Source organism: Chiloscyllium plagiosum, unplaced genomic scaffold (assembly GCF_037043375.1).
Source record: "Chiloscyllium plagiosum isolate Xiang-an unplaced genomic scaffold, Cpla_swu_hap1 HiC_scaffold_47, whole genome shotgun sequence".
Classification (NCBI taxonomy): domain Eukaryota; kingdom Metazoa; phylum Chordata; class Chondrichthyes; order Orectolobiformes; family Hemiscylliidae; genus Chiloscyllium; species Chiloscyllium plagiosum.
In genome coordinates, this window is record NW_028270185.1 from 8,260,918 (window position 1) to 8,273,324 (window position 12,407).

The 12,407-nt window shown below is 46.4% G+C and overlaps 1 protein-coding gene across 3 annotated transcripts in view; it reads right to left on the reverse strand.

Annotated features, from left to right (window-relative positions):
• LOC122542797 (echinoderm microtubule-associated protein-like 1) overlaps nt 1–12,407 on the reverse strand; it is a 139,515-nt gene that overhangs the window by 32,520 nt on the left and 94,588 nt on the right. For all 3 annotated transcript variants that reach the window (XM_087983991.1, XM_087983992.1, XM_087983993.1), the window contains 5 exons: nt 10,305–10,415; nt 8,913–9,008; nt 6,949–7,083; nt 3,799–3,898; nt 750–904 (listed from right to left, as the gene is read on the reverse strand). In XM_087983991.1, coding sequence (XP_087840117.1) covers nt 750–904; nt 3,799–3,898; nt 6,949–7,083; nt 8,913–9,008; nt 10,305–10,415 — 597 coding nt within the window. The remainder of the gene's footprint in view (nt 1–749; nt 905–3,798; nt 3,899–6,948; nt 7,084–8,912; nt 9,009–10,304; nt 10,416–12,407) is intronic.

A 12,407-nucleotide genomic window follows, 5' to 3' on the forward strand; every position in this document is an offset into this window, starting at 1 on the left:
ACTATTCAGCCCATCATATTCACACTAGCTGGAAACAAGTGGTCCTGCCCAAAACTCAGCTTCCAGTTCTTGGCCTATAGCACCCTGACAGGGACAGCACCTCAAGTCCACATCTAAAGCAGTTTTCTTTATATAATGATGAGGGTTTCCACCTTCCAGGCAGTGAGCTCCAAGCCTCCACCATCCTGTGGATTTCCAAGTTCCCTCTAACCACAGGAGATACACAGTCTCAGGATAAAGGGTCAAATCATTTAGGATCGAGGAGGAGAAATTACTTTATTCCAAAAAAAAAAAGGTTGTCTCTCTTTGGAGCTCAAGCACAAAAGGCTGTGGAGTCTCCATCACTGATAGAGAAAAGGATTTTGGTATCTCACGGAATGGCAAATATTGACTTTAAAGCTGCCCTCATATGGGGCAAGTTTGGTCTCACAGGAGACAGTGAGGACTGCAAATGCCAGCGATCAGTAAAAAGTGTGTGGTGCTGGAAAAGCACAGCAGGTCAGGCAGCAGCCGAGGAGCAGGAGAGTTGACATTTCAGGCAAAAGCTCTTCATCAGGAATGAGGTTATGCTTGAAACATTGACTCTCCTGCCCCTCAGATGCTGCCTGAGCGGCTGTGCTTTTCCAGCACCACTCTTAGACTGGGGTTAGTCACAGGGAGACCCACAGTGGCTCGTCAGCAAGGTTACCCCAGAGGGAACCTGCCATCCCAGAGTTGAATCGGAGCACTGAAACGGGCTTCCTAATCACCTCGGTTTCCTGGACCTTGTGGTACTGCCTGTCCCAGAGGATGACTTTGCGATCTTTCCCTCCACCGGACACAAGAGTCCCATCATTCAGCACGCAGAGGCTGAAAATGCCACCTTCGTGAGCCCCCTGAACCGCTGAGCTGATCCGGTTAGTTCCTGCAAAAAAAAAGAGAGAGAGAGATGAACCACATAGCAGGGAGGATAAACCATTTAGCAGAAACCAGGGGACTGCAAATAAGAAAGAAAGAGTGGGTAAAAGAGAGAATGAAATGCTAATCTATACCCTCCGAAAACAGGATGCACCACAGAAACAGTGGGAGTATATCTTGTTCCAATGTTTAAAAAAAAACTGAAAAAGACATTTAGTTAAAATTGCCTGAATTTGCTGTTGGGGTTTTAGTCATTGAAGTGAGAACATCTTTCTCATTGATGGTCTATAATTTAAGAGGAGACGTCTTATCAGAATGCCTCTACCTTCTCCTCAGAGGGAGAGGAACCCATTTCTGCTTTATCTTGGGACTTTAAGCCAGTTCTGCTCCCTGGCCGTGGAAGAACTCCGGTCTGGGGCATCACTGGGATGTTTCCCCATATTAAAACAAGCAGCAGGCAGCCTAGGAGGAGTGCAAGTAAGACTTTTGAGCTACATAGGTAAAGCACAATCTTAATTTACAGCCATATCAAGTAGATGCCCAACCCCAATACCTTACTGTCCAAGTCAAAATGTGGGGCACTGGGACAGCACAACAGGTCAGGCAGCACCTTACTGTCCAAGTCAGCCACCCTGTCACTTGCTCGTTCTAGACTGGTATCTTCTCTTACTGATGAAAGTCAAGTGATCAGCTGCAGGCATTAACATGGGGCAGCACAGTGGCTAGCACTGCTGCCTCACAGTGCCAGGGGCCTGGGTTCGATTCCCACCTCAGGCAACTGCCTGTGTGATGTTTGCACATTCTCCCAGTGTCTGTGTGGGTTTCCTCCCACAGTCCAAAGATGTGCAGGTTAGGAGAATTGGCTGTGCTAAATTGCCTAGTAGATTAGATTAGATTACATTACAGTATGGAAACAGGCCCAACAAGTCCACACCGACCCGCCAAAGCGTAACCCACCCATACCCCTACATTTACCCCTTACCTAACACTACGGGCAATTTACCATGGCCAATTCACCTGACCTGCACATCTTTGGACTGTGGGAGGAAACCGGAGCACCCGGAGGAAACCCACGCAGACCCGGGGTGTTAGGTGTATTAGTCAGGGGTAAACGTAGGGGAATGGATTACTCTTCAGAGATGTGGTGTGGGCTTGTTGAGCTGAAGACCCTGTTTCCATACTGTAGGCAATCATTTACATGATCCTCATTATACTCAAATTATGGGCACCCTTGTCCGAAAAGTAGAAGTTGGGATTGGTCACAGAGAGCAACAACTGATGGCAACTTTAACCTGAGTGTCAACATGCCTCAGATGAGGGCTGAGATTTGGAAGGCAGGATCTTGAAGGTAAGCTCAACTGGAGAGAGAGCTGAACCCACACTGTTGGCATCACTGTTGTAAGCCAGCTGTCTAGCTAACTGGCACTTCCTCTCCTCCACCTCCAGCTTTGTAGTAATCAGCTGTTCAATAATAGCATGACTGATCTGCAGCACAACTCCATCCACCAGGCTTGGGTCCATGATCCTTAAAAACTCTTGAGCCCAAAATCCCACTGTTAAAGCATTTCATGTCTTCCTCTCCCAGTCAGGATCATAAGTTTCCACTTCCCGTGTTGGTATATGGGATACACCATGGTTGGCTGTCCTATGTGATGGTGATGCCTCTTAGTCCTGGACTCACTCCCCCAACCCCATGAAGAGGCAACACTTTCTCTCTATATCTAACCAAACTTCTTAAATACACATACGCACATCAAGGGGACTGCCCCTCAAGGTCATACAATTCAGGAACAAGTTTAGGGTGAGAGGGGAAAGATTTAAAAGGGACCTAAGGGGCATCATTTTCACACAGAGGGTGGTGCGTGTATGGAATGAGCTGCCAGAGGAAGTGGTGGAGGCTGGTACAATTACAACATTTAAAAGGCATCTGGATGGGTATATGAATAGGAAGGGTTTGGAGGGATATAGGCCAAGTGCTGGAAAATGGAACTAGATTAATGTAGGAAAGCTGATTGATGTGGGCTGGTTAGACTGAAGGGTTTCCATGCTGTACATCTCGGACCATTCAGCCCATTGTGCCTACTCTTGCAGTCAACAGTATCAACAGATTGGTCTGAAGGCTGTCTCAGAGTTCCTTTCCTTTCTGTTCTCTATAACCATGGACTCACTTTTGAGTTACACAGGTCTGTCCGATAACCCAACTTCACTGCTTTCCTTGGAGGGAAAAGGGAGGAGGAGTGACAGCAAGAGAGAATCCCAAAGACTAAAGACCCCCAGATGAAACTCCAACTCACCTCCAGGTGAGAAACCCCCTCAGTTTAGTTCTACAAGCCCCCATAACCAGAAACATCCTCTCAGCATCCACACTGTCAGAATCTTAGGTTTCAAGAAGATCACATCAGACTCTCGCAAACTCCAACGAGTACAGGCCTAACCTACTCAACCTGGCCTCAAGAGGCAACAGATTCACCCCAGGAATCAGCAGAGTGATCTTTCCCTGAACAACTACCAAAGTTTAATCCTTTAAAAGGTTCCCAGAATTGTACTCCGTACTCCAGGTGCAGTCTCAAGGCCCCGTCAAGTCAGATCAAAACTTTCAAACTTCACTCTCAATGCAATAAAGGCCGATATTGATTGGCCTGCCTCAAATGCATGCAGGTACGACAAGTTGTGACTCATAACACCCAGACTCCCCTGCACCTCAGCATTCTGCAATCCCTCACACATTAAACCTCAAAATCAGTTGCAAAGTACACTGGCATGGCCAGAGACCACACAAAAAAAAAAGGCATCATGCAAATGTACATGCCTTTCAGTTTCTGTTGTCTTTACAGCAGATTCCAGAACAGCAGGTCCAGGAACACTAGCCAGTTCTGCAATCATTACCAGTTACTTCCTTACCTTTTCCCCAAACAACCAGATTTCCACTTGAGTCACCAGTGATCACATCCCCGTTTTCAGAAAAAGCCAAACACAGAAGGTATTTGGGTTTCTCTTGCTTCTGTAAAAACAAAAAATAAAGTTTCAAAAAAATAAAAAGAATCAAGTGATTGACAGCCCCAAAAATAAAAGGCCATTCGGTCCATCACAGCTGCGCTGGCTCTTTGAAACAGTCGTCCAAATAGTCCGACATGCCTTCCGCTTTCCCCATAGCCCTGCAAATTTTCTCCTTCAGAAAAAAAAAAAGGACCAATCGATGTAGGGGCAGCACAGTGGCTAGCACTACTGCCTCACAGCACCAGGGACCTGGGTTCGATTCCAGCCTCAGTGTGGAGTTTGCACATTCTCCCTGCGTCTGCGTAGGGATGCTCTGGTTTCCTCCCACAGTCCAAAGGTGTGCAGGTTAGGATGGATTGGCCAAGGGAACTTGCTCCATAGTGTCCAGAGATGCACAGGCTAGGTGGATTGGCCATGAGAATTATAGGGGGTGGGATGTTTTTTGGAGGGTTGTGGACTCTATGGGCTGAATGGCCTGCTTCCACACTATTGAATAAAATAGCCAGAGCTCCCCAAATGGGTTTGTTAACCTGGGCCTATCAAGGATCTCAGTCAACTAGATCTACTCGGCCCTTGTTCCAATGACCACACGGACAGAGGCAGGAAATTGGAGTTGAGGGTTATTAGATCAGCCATGATCTCATTGAGTCCGCATTGCTGTTCAATGGGCTGAATGGTCTGCTTTTGCTCCTGTGTCATCTGGTCCCTTACATTCCCAAAAGTGCAAAAGGCTGGTGGGACTGGATTGGGTTGGGATATCCAGACAGCACGGACGCGTTGGACCAAAGGGTCTGTTTCCATGCTGTACATCTCTATGACTCTATGGCTATTTTGCCTCGACCCCGAATAAACCCAGCAGATGAGCTCTGAGATAGATTAATTTGAATCTTTCGAATACTCTAAAAAAAAACTTCATCTCCAACTTAAAATAGATATCCTTTATTATGAAGCTGTCGGTCCTATTTCTAGATTCCCCAGTGGGGAGGTTTGAAGGGGGAAGAGAGAGTGGGGGAAAATCAAAGTCTTCACTATACTGGGTAGAGCCAAAGACAGCGACTGGGTCGACAGATTTATCACCTGGACAGGGACCCCTACCCTTGTCCCTACAGTCTCAGGCCCCAGTTATATGGTCTCAGAAGAGAAAGAAAAGTTTGTCTCAAAAGATTCATTATTTACAAAATGTCAAAAACTTTTGCTTTTGATTTAAGCATAATAAAAGCACAGACTGTATACAGGCCATGTTTTAAGCTCTGCAGGCAAGACAGGACCAACTCCCAGTCTACATGTAATCGTCCCAATGACCACGTAAACTAATTGCCTACTAACATTTTTACATGTCCACAATTTTAAAAAGGAACACCGCACAAATCCCAGAGAGATGGGACAGTGAGGGAGTGCCATTCTCAATGACTTGTATCTCAGATATTTCCTGAAAAAACAAATTGTACTGAACAACTGACCTGATGGAATTTTACAAGAGTGCGAAAGGCATGGATAAAATGGATGGTCAGAGACCCCCACCCTCCCAGGGTGGAAACGTCAGTTACTAAGAGGATGCAGGTTTAAGGTATAAAGGAGGTGGTGGAGGGGGGATGGTGTTGATGAAGATTTGATGTATTTTTGAATGCTCGAATGGATGTTGAAATTTGATTGATCTAGAAATCCCAGCGCAGGGCTGCTATCTACCCTACACAAAATGGTGTGATGTAGATCCCCTCTTGCTCTGTGACCCTCGATCAGAGTTCCCCTTACCTCCAGCCTGGTGTTCTCATTGGGACGGGGGTTTATGAAGAGTTGGAGTGGAAAGCAGGTTGGCCACTCCCTCTGTCCGACTGAGCAGCCAATTAAGTATCACCTGAAAGGGAAGGTGCTGTTGGGATGGACTCCACACCCAATGCGACATCTAGGCCATGACATCATCGCCACAAGTTTATAAAGGACCACCGCTCAAATCCCACAGAGATGGGACAGTGACGGAGTGCCATTCTCAATAGCTTGCATCCCAGACACCTCCTGCAAAAATATTCCACTGAACAACTGGGTGGCACAATGGTTAGTACTGCTGCCTCACAGTGCCAGAGGCCTGGGTTCGATTCCTGCCTCAGACGACTGTCTCTGTGGAGTTTGCACATTCGCCCCGTATCTGCGTGGGTTTCCTCCCACAGTCCAAAAATGTGCAGGTTAGGTGAATTGGCCATGCTAAATTGTCCATAGTGTTAGGTGTAGGGGAATGGGTCTGGTGGGTGGCAGGTCGGTGTAGACTTGTTGGGCCAAAGGGCCTGTTTCCACACTAAGTAATCTAATCTAAACTGTTCTGATGGAATTTTACAAGATGGAGAGAGGCATGGATAGAATGAGTGGTCAGAGATTTTCCACCAGGCTAGGGTGGTAGGGTGGCATGGTGGCTCAGTGGTTAGCACTGCTGCCTCACAGCGCCAGAGACCCAGGTTCAATTCCCGCCTCAGGCGACTGACTGTGTGGAGTTTGCACATTCTCCCCGTGTCTGTGTGGGTTTCCTCTGGGTGCTCCGGTTTCCTCCCACAGTCCAAAGATGTGCAAGTCAGGTGAATCGGCCATGTTAAAGTGCCCCATAGTGTTAGGTGGGTCAGTCAGAGGGAAATGGGTCTGGGTGGGTGACCCTTCAGAGGGTCAGTGTGGACTGGTTGGGCTGAAGGGCCTGTTTCCACACTGTAGGGGAATCTAACCTTAAGGATAGAAATTAGAGTTACTAAGGGATGCAGGTTTAAGGCATAAAGGGGGGGGAATTAAAAGATGAGAGAGACTTTTTTTTTGTTTTTTAAAAAATAGTGCAACAAGTGTCTGGAATACACTGCCAGAGGTGGTGATAGGAACAGATAATAACAATGTTTACAATGCATCTGGACAGATGTAGGAATAGAGGGATATGGATTGTGTACAGGCAAACGGTTTTTAGTTTAGAAAGGTGTCATGTGTCAGTGCAGGGTTAGTGGGCCGAAGGGCCTGTCCCTGAGCAGCTCTTCCAGTAGCACAGGGGCTTTCCCACCACCCATCTGCAAGAACAAAGCAGCTCACCTCAAAAATGCCATGCCTCTTGGAAAGAGTGTTGCCTTCCATAGTCCAGAAGCAAATGTGGGATTTGCCGCAGGTGATGAGGAGCTGGGCTTCAGTGGGGTGGAAACTCACTGCCAGCACTGACTCGTTGGAACACTGTTTAAAAACAAAAGAATGTGGAACACACAGACAGAGGTTAGACAGACAGTCACCTGCACACAAGGAGCAAGTCATGGAGAAACTCCCTTCCAATGGGCACAAGGTGGCTACAGGGCATTACATGACTGTAAGAAATACAAAAAGCAGGAGTGTGCCATTCAGCCCATTGAGCCTATACTCAATGTGATATGGCCTTGGCTAATCTGGGGCTTCAATTCCACTTCCCCCCGACTGCTCCCCAGTCTTTAACATACTCAATGACAGAACATGAGGCAGCCTTCGATTTGATGGTCTTGGGATGAGTTGAGAGCACTCTTTAAATGAGATCCCTTTTATGTTGAGTCTGATGAGCTCAGAATGCTGACACCAATGGTGCCTGCTAAAATGGCAGGTGTCTTTGTTGGGTTTATTTTGAAGGCGGCCACTTATTTCTAAGTCTCTCTTTTTCCAACAATAACACTACAGGACGGGTTCAATCCATCAGAATACAAAGGCCTGCTTCCAGGGAAGGTACATGACATCGTTAACAGAAGGGATGGGGCTCGGGTGTTGGTAAATATTTTGTAATTCTGTTTATTTATTCATCCCTTTTTTTTCAAAATCTCACACAACGGAGTGCTTTCCCACCGCCAAAATCACCATGACTGGTTTTTTTGTTTTCCCTTTTTAAACATTAACCACCACCAGTAACACAGCCATGTAGCCAATTAGATCATACAATCCCTACAGTGTGGAAGCTGGCCATTTGGCCCATCAAGTTCACACCAACCCTCCAAAGAGCATCTCACCTGGACCCACCCTCCAATCCTATCCCTGTAACCCTACATTCCCCATGGCCAATCCACCCTAACCTGCACATCTTTGGGCTGTGGGAGAAACCAGAGCACCTGAAGGAAACCCACATGGAGACATGGGAAGAATGTGCAGACTGCATACAGAGACTGCATACAGAGCCCGAGGCTGGAATCGAACCCAGGTCCCTAGTGCTGTGAGGCAGCAGTGCTAGCCACTGAGTCACCATGCCACTTTAGGGCTCGTCCAGGACCTTTCACATGTCTACAATGTAGAAAGCCCTAAGCCAGGATCACACGCCTAGACCAATGAGCTATTGCCACATGTTTATGTGCAAAGCCCATTGAGGGCAATGCAAAGCATGAAAAGGTGAAGGGGAGATGGGAAGAGAAGAGAGGGACTAAAATGGTTACATTAGTTCAACATCTTTTATAAAGATCTCAGGCTAGACCCAAGACTAAATATTCCTCATACCTGATGAAGGGCTTATGCCTGAAACATCGATTCTCCTGCTCCTTGGATGATGTCTGACCTGTGCTTTCCCAGCACCACACTCTCGACTCTAATCTCCAGCATCTGCAGTCCTCACTTTCTCCTTACGACTAAATATGCATTACTGATAGCTATGGAACTTAACACTGAACTGGAACTGAACTAAATCTGGTCAGCTTCTCCCAGGGAAAGAGTCCTTTCATAGTTGGGCCTTATCTTGACATTATTCAACTCTACTCTAATAAATGGGCCTTTTACAAAACATTAACATCGAACAGAGACTTCAATTTTATTTATTATTCATTCACAGGATGGGTGCCTCACTGGTTCGGCTAGCATTTATTGCCCACTCCAGTACAGATGTAGTGATGATGTGCCAACAGAGAGGGAGATGGTGTGATTGCCATGTGACATTGTATGCCTCACAGGAAATGAGGCAATCTCATTTGCAAATGATGCAGTCATCCTTGTGAATTACTGAGAGCTGTGGCACATTTCAAACCAGTCACAATAAAAACACAACCAAAAACATGGTGCCCTACCTTCACGTCAGCCACTTTTAGCTCTTTCTGCCAGTCCCACACAGACAGGACATGTTCGTTGGAATCATCCACTGCACACAGGTGAACCCCTCCATTCTGCTCAATTCAAATATAGGGAGAAAAGAAATACACCAGATTCAACATCAGACAGTGACAGAATTGGGAATAGTTCCTGTGTGGGTACCTATATGGAAGATGTATCGACACAGGGATCTGTGTGTGTAGCACTACCTGGGAACTGTCCTCCCTGCTCCTGTAGGAATAGCCAAAGGTTAAGAGGCCTGGCACAGAAGCAGATTCAGGAATTGAAGAGGATTTCACCCACCTCCAGAATCTAATGGCACAGCGAGTAGAACCTCACAGCTAAGTAGTATCAGGCTCAAGTGCCCACTCCAGGACTTGTTTTGTCCATGCTCAACATAAAAGTTAGAAACAGGAGTAAGCCTCTGAGCTTGCTCTGCCATTCAACAAGATCATGGCTGACCACTTCAACTCCACATTCCTGTCTGCTGTGGTATGTGCATGTTCATATTGCAGTTGTTAATAATTAGCCAGCTAAATCTCTCAGTGCATACACTTCACTCCTATTTTGGAGAATAGTGAAGGTACAAACTAAGTTGAAACAGACTCGCTACTACAGTCACATTTGCTTCCTCAGTGCCTGCCCCCGTAACCAACTCATCCCACACGGACTCCGGGCCACCTTTAAACCAGCAGAGTTCGGATCCGATCAGGACAAACAGTACAGACTACGGATTCAAAAACACCAGCAACTGGTTCCCCTTCAAGATCCTCCGCTCCACGTTTGCAGCAATGCGCCGGTACCTAACTTCTCTCAGCACCGTCCCCATGACTTGTCCTACCTGCCTATTTTCTTTTCCACCTATCCACTCCACCCTCCTCTCTGACCTATCACCTCCATCCCCACCCCCATTCACCCATTGTACTCTTTGCTACCCTCCCCCACCCTCCTCTGACCCATCACCTTCATCCCCACCCCCACTCACCTATTGTACTCTATGCTACTTTCTTCCTCACCCCCACCCTCCTCTCATTTATCTCTCCACCCTTCAGGCACTCTGCCTGTATTCCTGATGAAGGGCTTTTGCCCGAAATGTCGATTTTCCTGCTCCTCGGATGCTGCCTGACCTGCTGCGCTTTTCCAGCACCACTCTAATCCAGAATCTGGTTTCCAGCATCTGCAGTTATTGTTTTTACAAACTAAAAACTTATCCCTCTGACTTTTAACATTGTAAAGTGGTTTTGGCTCACATTTCACGTGTGTGTGTGTGTGTGGCCTCCTAGCCCACAGAGGGGGAAATATTTCCAAAATGGGAATACATTAAGCGAATGCACAATGGCCTTGAAAACAAATCAATGAATGACACTTACGGACTTGGAGAAGGACACGCAAGAAATGCCTCGTTCGAAGACTCCGGATCCGATAACGTGCAGCGTGCTGAGGCTCACTGAATCCCACACACGCACGTGAGGTGGAAGATGCTGTTCGGGAAGGGTAGAAAGTTACTTAACAAGTGTCATAACTGAGATAACTCCATGAAGGCCGGTATCCTGTCACCAAGCCACCCATTATTTACACTAGCATAGTGCTTGACACTGATCCAGCTCCCTCAGAGAGCTCTGAGTGAACAGGACCCCTGACACTTCTGTTTATATTGGTCAGCCAGGGCTCCCTGATTGGAGCAGATCAACAGCCCCAACCAGGGAACTAATTCTATGAGAGATTCACCCGGCTGACATCTTTCATGGGCAAAGTTAAAAATCACACAACACCAGGTTATCGTCCAACAGTTTTATTTGGAAGCACTAGCTTTTGGAGCGCTGCTCCTTCATCAAGTGGTTGTGGAGAATAAGACCGTAAGACACAGAATGTTAGCAAAAGGTTACAGTGTCATGCAACTGAAATTATATATTGAACAAGCCTGATTTAGACTGAGGGAGTACTGCGTTTAAGTGGAAGATCCCTTCTCTTTAAAAAGACACTGATGAGAAAGAATCTCTTCTCTCGGGAGAAGATTGTGGAGAATCCCACGACCAGTTCCATCTAGAAGGACAAGAGCAGCAGATACATGGGAACACCACCCCCTGCAAGTTCCCCATCACTCACCATCCTGCCTTGGAAATAGATCAGCATTCCTTCAGTGTCTCCGGGTCAGAATTCAGAAATTCCCTCCCTAAGGGCATTATAGCTTGACCCACAGCAGGTGGACTGCAATGGTTCAAGACAACAGCTCACCGCCCCCTCCTCAAGGGCAATTAGGGACGGGTAATAAATGCTGACCCAGCCAACAACGCTCACATCCCACAAATGAGTATTTAAACAAGGAAGCTGGCTGGGTTGTATGGCCTCTTCCTGTTCCCATTTCATATCGTCCCAGCAGCGTTTACTGATTCCACAGTGAGTAGTAAGCAGACAAAAAGCCTTTTCCTTGTGTGATAATGTCTAAATAACAAGGAAAACTTCACCACTTTCCACATTTCTCACTAAATTCTTCCATATATGGTTCCGTAATTGGGATATCGTGTAGCATTAACAGACTGCATATCTTTCCCACCAGATCCACAGCTCACTTTCAGAACATGCTAGAATGATTACAATAGAGGACCCAATGAAAAGAAACCGGATCAGGCAAGTCTGCCTAGAGCCTGCTCCGCCATTCAATATGTTCATGGCCAATCTTTTATTTAATACAACCGTTCCTCATTATCCCAAAATCTTTTAACTCCTTACTATGTGAAATTCTGTAACCTCAGCCTTGAATCTTCATAATGGTTATTCACAGCTGATGGAGTTTGTTTTGGAGGACGTAACCAAAAACGATAGAGGGCAGAGTTGTTGATGTTGTTTAATGGACTTTAGTGAAGCCTTCTGCAAGGTTCAACATGGTAGACTAATTAGTAAAGTTAGATCACATGGGATTCAGTTAGAGCTTATCAACTAGATACAAAATTGGCTTGACAATAGGTGACGGAGGATTGTTTTTCAAACTGGAGGCCTGTGACCAGCGATGTTCCACAGAGATCAGTGCTGGGTCTACTGTTCTTGGTCATTTATATAAATGATTGAGGAAACTATTTGAGGCAATGGTTAGTAAGTTTGCAGATGACACCAAAATTGATGGTATAGTGGACAGTGAAGAAGGTTACCTAAGATTCCAAAGGGATCAATTGGGCAAATGGGCTGAGGACTGGCAGATGGAGCTTAATTTGATTAAATGCAAGGAATTGCACGTTGGTAAAATGAACAAGGGTATGAGTTACACAGTTAAACGGTAAGACCCTGGGTAGTGTTATCAAACAGACAAACCCAAGGGTTCCGTTATATTGTTTTTTAAAAGTCATGTCACAGGTAGACAGGCCGTTTAACACACACCGTCATCGCTCAGACCATTGAGTATAGGAGTTGGGACGTCATGTTGAGGTTATACAGGACATTGGGGAAGTCACTTTTGGAGTACTGTGTGCACTTCTGGT